The sequence below is a fragment of the Pempheris klunzingeri genome, chromosome 18, assembly GCF_042242105.1.
Source record: "Pempheris klunzingeri isolate RE-2024b chromosome 18, fPemKlu1.hap1, whole genome shotgun sequence".
NCBI classification, from domain to species: Eukaryota; Metazoa; Chordata; class Actinopteri; order Acropomatiformes; family Pempheridae; genus Pempheris; species Pempheris klunzingeri.
In genome coordinates, this window is record NC_092029.1 from 8,777,695 (window position 1) to 8,783,866 (window position 6,172).

General features: G+C 43.7%; 1 protein-coding gene across 2 annotated transcripts; it reads left to right on the plus strand.

Moving 5' to 3' along the window:
- Positions 1-2,430: 2,430 nt before the first annotated feature.
- On the plus strand, positions 2,431-4,526 carry LOC139218096 (inactive serine protease 35-like). Of its 2 annotated transcripts, none has more exons than XM_070849640.1 (2): positions 2,431-2,571; positions 3,113-4,526. In XM_070849640.1, the coding sequence occupies exon 2, from the start codon at positions 3,117-3,119 to the stop codon at positions 4,521-4,523; it is 1,407 nt and encodes a 468-aa protein (XP_070705741.1). In that variant the 5' UTR covers positions 2,431-2,571; positions 3,113-3,116; the 3' UTR covers positions 4,524-4,526. The 2 variants fall into 2 exon arrangements, with proteins under 2 accessions (XP_070705741.1, XP_070705742.1); XM_070849641.1 differs by having other exon boundaries at positions 2,431-2,548.
- The last annotated feature ends 1,646 nt before the right edge of the window (positions 4,527-6,172 follow it).

Genomic DNA, 6,172 nt, shown 5'->3' on the forward strand with positions numbered 1-6,172 from the left:
ATTTTATCGTAACTGTAATTTCCTTATGTTTTAAAATAGTGTGTTACAATGTGACAAAAACAAAAAACATGCAGTTGCAGCTGATATATCCTGCCTGAAAATGTGTCTAGATTCCAGCTGTCCTAAACAAAGTAAAGAATGAATGAATGAGTTTACCCATCTGTTTGTTGTATTATCAGTACAACACTCTCTCTCGCTCTCTATATCTGTCCTCTTGTCTGTCTCTTTGTCCGTAAACAATGGAGACAAATGGTCATTCCTCTGGCTGGATAGACTCCAACACAAACATTTATTCAATCTTTTCATTAACTGTTTCCTCTGACTGGATTCATTCCATTAAAGTTATGTTTAAAGAGGCAATATCATTATCAGTAAAAACAAACGCATAGTTTCATACTTTTGGACCCCAAAATATGTGGCCAAACTCCATTGCAGAGCAAATTCAGTTTTGTATTGCAAATTCAGAAAAAAATGTATTATTTCCATGTTGATCTTCCCTGTGTTTATAGCTCTGGCTGAGGGCCGCGTCGTAATCAGCACACAGCTGATTTGAGGCAAGACGTTGCTTAACCTCAAAATTCATCATTAAACCACAAATCATCCATGGATCTCTATGACAAATGAGAGAACCACACCCTCGAACTGTGTATCTGCAGGGGAGATGAGATCTTTTGATCAAAAACACTTTATTTCCACATGAGCAAAATCATTTCTCTAAACGGTTTCATCGCCTGCACTCTTGAGATATCTGAAGGCTTTTCATCGATCATGATATGTCAAATTATCAGGCTTCCTGGATCGATTGTATTAACAACAATACTTATGTTTGTGGTTTTTGGCACACGCTGCACATTTTTTTTTCTAGAAGCAAACGCACAAAGGAGTGGATTAAGGCAGCAATTCACAAATGTCACTGCTCCAAAACTTCAACAGGCCTTCATTTTTGAGTGGAATAGAGGGAACACCATGTACATTTATGTGATGATATGGCATTCAAAACAAAAGAGGTTGCGATGAAATTTGTGACCAGCCGGGTCGTGTGTGGGATGTTGAAAAAAGCTGCCCACGACAAGTCCCAGCAAGGACTCTGTGAGCAGCATGGCCACCTGCTGGGCCTGAGAAGAGTGGTGAGGCTGGCAGTTTGTCCAGTGCTGGTCTGTGATCAGCTGTTCAACAGCTAATGCAGGGATGGGCAGGATCTTTACATTCAGCTGGAGCAGAACCAGCTGCCTCCTGGTGTAAGCACCTCTGCAGGTAAGCTGGACACCCAGCACCATCACAGTCAGCGAGATGAAGGTCCAGCTTTACAGATAGCTATAAATCCACAGGAGCAGGTCTGACATGGCCAAACTCAGCACCAGACTCAGCTCAGACTGGACAGGTGCTGCTGGTCTGCTTTGAGGACGGTCATGCCGAGGGACAGCCCCACCGCGGAGACCAGACCGCTGGAGTCCTGGGAGGCAGGAGGTGGATGACCAGGACAGGTGTTAAAGGTGACCACGGTGGAGATTAGTTGTTCGATGCTGCAAACCTGCTGGCAGAGACACTGAATGTTGTGTGTTCTTCTTCAATGTATTCAAAAAGAAACAAATAACAACGGAACAATTTTTTTAAATGTTTGCAGTAGAAACTTTGAGGTGGTTTACTATATTTAAATCCTGTTAAATCCCATATGCACAAACATCATTTGTCAACATAACAGTAATATGTGTGTGTGTGACTCAGGTCACTTTCAGGGACTTAACAGACTTAATGCCAGTTGATTGTGGCTTGTGTGACTGGGGATAAAAGCTGTGGTCATGGGTAAGTCTGTAGGAAATTAATGTAAGTTTATGTAAATACCCCAGACGTTTGTGTGTGTGTGTGTGTGTGTGTGTCTGTGTGCGTTTGTGTGTGTGCGTGTGTCTGTGTGTGTGTGTGCGTGCGTGCACGTGCACGTGTGTGTGTTAGTGTTACATCTAATCAAGGAGAAAGGAGGACTTTCTACAGTGAATGAACTCTTGTTGTACCGAGCAGGGAAACACTTGTCAAAATAAACCAACAGGGGTTAAACGCGCGCGCGCGCGTGTGTGTTGGACACACTTCAATCGTCAGCTGACATTAGTCTAAACTTAAATGTTTGACCGCAAAAGCGGCGGATAAACAGCCGCTCAAAGGCAACATTTTGTCTGCGGGTCTCTCTCTAAACAGCTTTACATCTAAATTAACTTCTGTCCATTGAAAGCGTCACTGTCCTGTGCGCATTAGAGGAATAAACATATTTGGAATCCGGGAAAAAATACCCCAAATTCTCTCAACACGGCTCCACTTTTGACCTGAAACGTAATGTCATCACATCATAAAAAACTTCATTCATGATCGCACCCCCCCTCTCCCTTCTGCCTGTTTGCTCGTCGCTTTTTTCTGCATCAGAGTGGGATGTAGGTTTCTGTGAGGATCTTAGCACGCAGCTTCTCCTCCTGCTTTTTGGGCTCAGGAAATGATGGAAGCCAGTCTGCTTTGGATGGAGAGGATTCTTTATTAATGAGACGGAGAGCGTTTTTGGAAGGTATTTTATTTGAAGGTTTGCAGGTAGGAAAGTTTTGTATTTGTAAATCCCTGCGTTTATACTTAATACTGTTTTAAAGGCAATGTTTTATCTGCATCTTCATTTCACGAGTACTATTATTTTTTATTTTTGTTGATATCTTGGGTTTCAGTCTGGCCAGCCTCTTTTCTAAGATGTGTAACTCTTTAAATAGAATAACATCAGACTCATAGACTTCATTAATATCATAAAAATGCCAAAAAAAATTACAGTAAAGGTATGTTGTTGCATGTAATACTGATAGTATTACCTGCATTTTGAATTGAGTATTCTGTTCATTCAAATGTAGACACATCATGTCAATTAAAAGTGAAATATCACAGATCTCACTCAAAACTTTGCTGCTCAGTGTTATATTGTTCAGAATTTGAGCTTGTGCGCCCTCTGCTGGACATATAATATACAAAACCAAATGAACTCCACTAGTAAGACCTGCAGGAGGATGCTAAGGATTTCTGTCTTGGTCTGATGGGACTAATAAGAGGTTTGGATCCACGGTGTTTCTCTGTGTGTGTTTCTTTTCAGTGGGATGGGACCCAATCACGTCCTCTGTCTGCTGCTCTGTGCGGCTGCCCTGACAGTTTCTGGGGTTTTTGGTAGAGATGAAAACAGTGAGTCGGACAGGTGGACCAGGCAGAGCGTGCCGGTGCTGCTGGACACACACACAGAGGCTTTAAACACGCCTTTGTTCAGAGGGCGTGAGGAGGATGAGGAGAGCGGAGGGGCAAAGACTGTCTGTGGAATAGAGTGTCAAAGCAGCCGGCCACCTCTAGACCAGACTGAGCAGGAGAGGATTCTGGGATATGAGACAATGTATGAGAATGGCACCTGCACGCACACAGATATCAGTTTGCAGGGTTTTAACAAGACATCTGCAGGAGCTCACCGCTCACCAGCTCGTACCCGCAGGAAACGGCAGGTTTATGGAGCAGATGGACGATTTGTGATCTCTGACTCACATTTTGTCACCAACTACCCTTTCTCCACCGCTGTTCGTCTCTCCACAGGCTGCTCTGGAGTCCTAGTATCCCCGAGACATGTGCTAACAGCTGCACGCTGCATCCATGATGGGACGGACTACCTAGAGGGTGCCAGAAGGCTTAGAGTAGGAGTGCTACAGCTGAAGAGTAAAAGAAGAAGAGGGGGTAGGAGGAGAGGAGGGCGGTGGAGGGGTGGCAGGAGAGGGGAGAGGGAGAGAGGTGAGGAGCAGAATAGTGTAGATGGAGAGGTAGTGAGAGGGAGGAAGGGAGGTAAAGGCAGGAGGCACAGGGGAAGAAAAGAGGGTGAGGAGGGTGCAGCTGATCATGGAAGTATAGCTGAGTTAGAGAGAGGACGAGAAGGGAAACAGAAAAGTGTCAGTCGTATACGACGGAGTGCAGAACCCAGGAAGCAGCCTGTCTTTCGCTGGTCACGAGTTAAACAAACCCAAATCCCTCAAGGATGGATCCAAACCAAGAGCTCCACCAACGCAGTGTCTGCTGACTACGATTATGCTGTTGTGGAGCTGAAACGACCCGTCACACAAAAGCACATGGAGCTCGGGGTGGCGCCTTCTGCCACCCCCCTGGCACGCATTCACTTCTCAGGCTACGATGCTGACAAAAGCCTGCTGGATGGGCATGGAGACGAGAAGGTGGTTTACCGCTTTTGTTCAGTGGCAAACGAGTCTGACGATTTGATGTACCAGCACTGTGACGCACAGCTGGGCGCTACGGGCGCAGGCATTTACATTCGTCTGAGACAGGAGGGTGGAGACACAGGAAAGAAAGGGAGGTGGCAGCGGAGGGTGATTGGGGTGTTTTCAGGCCATCACTGGGTGGAGGTAGAGGGAGGCGAGCAGAGGGACTTTAATGTTGCCGTGAGGATTACTCCATCCAAATATGCCCAGATCTGTCACTGGATCCATGGAGATCCAAGTCTCTGTAAAGAGGTTTAACTTTAAGTTGTGGATATGAAAGAAGAAAAAAGAAAAAGAAAACTTTCCCACTTTCAAAGACACTCACAGATCTGGAGCTGTATGTATAAAACTTCTAGAAAGAAATAGAAATGGCCCCAAACTTTGACTTAACACTTTAGTAAGACTTTGTAAGACAGTAAGACTTTGAAGCTTTGTACAAAGAAGCTCAATGTAACTCTTTGAACTATAAGTGTAAATCATAAGTTCAGACTGCCGTGTCATGTCTACCCACAATGCCCTTCCTCAAGTACTTAAACAGCCAATAGCATTCCTCCAAATGTTATGTATGTCATGGCTGCTTCACGGCTTCATGCACCCCTCACATGGATGTATTGTAAGACCTGTATACTTGACCGGAGATGGCGTCTGTCCAGTCCAATGAGAATTGCCCCCCTGGTGCACACACCTTACCTGAACAGGTCACTTCCGGAGGTATACGGCCCACTGAGTATGTGCAGTGCTGTAAATCCCAGCATGCTACTGGGCAGATATATTTTTTCTTGGATGGTGAAAGCAAATTCTGCCTCTGATCGGCCTGACCCTGATATTTTTACCTGAACCTTAACCATGTGACTCCTTATGCCTAAACCTAAATAAAGAAGCGACCCCCGTGCGTATCCCTAACCAGTCAATGGTTTCATGGGCAGGACCTGCCTCCACCTTCATCTGTAAAATAATTGTGAGTGTGGTGCTTGTAATGGTTAATGTAGCATTCAGTCACTAAAATCTCCTGTAAAAGTTTACTGGCAAGTTTAATTTGTGTGTTTTGCCCTTCATTGTCTTTCGATCAGAATTCATGTAGTCCACTACTCAGCTAATATGATTATTGTTGCACTTTTGTAATTGATAGAAATGAGGTTAATAAATGATGGTAATACAAACATTAAGAAGACTCGTGCAACATGTGAACATTTGTTTGTATTTATGCTGAAACCATCATGTCATAAACTTTTTCACGTTGTATCACAGTGTGGGTATAAGGACACATTTATCTTATTCATTTATCATCATACAGGGATATGGAAAAAGGGAGGTGCTTTGCTAACTAACTCGGCCTGAGGCCAAGTCTTAACATTAATGCTTATGCACAATACATAAACTTACCTGGCAGAAAAGGAAAAAGTTTTTGAAAATTTGACACCTTTAAGACCAAATGTCTCTCTGAGCAGCTTCACACACACCAGCCCAGGATTACCGATCTGAGAACAGCTCACCTGGCCAGGTCATGTCAGCAGACCTTTAACCCAAGAATGCAGCACATGTCCCTGATATCAGTTCATCTAGCGACCATCAGGAGTCACATGCAGTAAATCCCGCTCTTCTAAAAGCATGACAACAGTATTTTACTTTCAGTTTGAGAAATTCATTGTCACCTTTTCTAAACATCGCAGTTGGTTGTCCGTCTTTGAAACACCTAATTTGTATAATTCTGAAACTGTAATCAATAAGGGAAAAACATTTTCTCTCCCATGTTGCACATTGTAAACATTTTGCTTTGTTTACTTTTTTTTACAGAAGCATACACTAGTAAAACTGATGATGGCCTCTTGGTTGTCATTTCACTTAATGTTAATGTTAAATGTATTTTCTGGTGCTTGTTGTAAGTAATTGTTACTTGCTATTTGTAT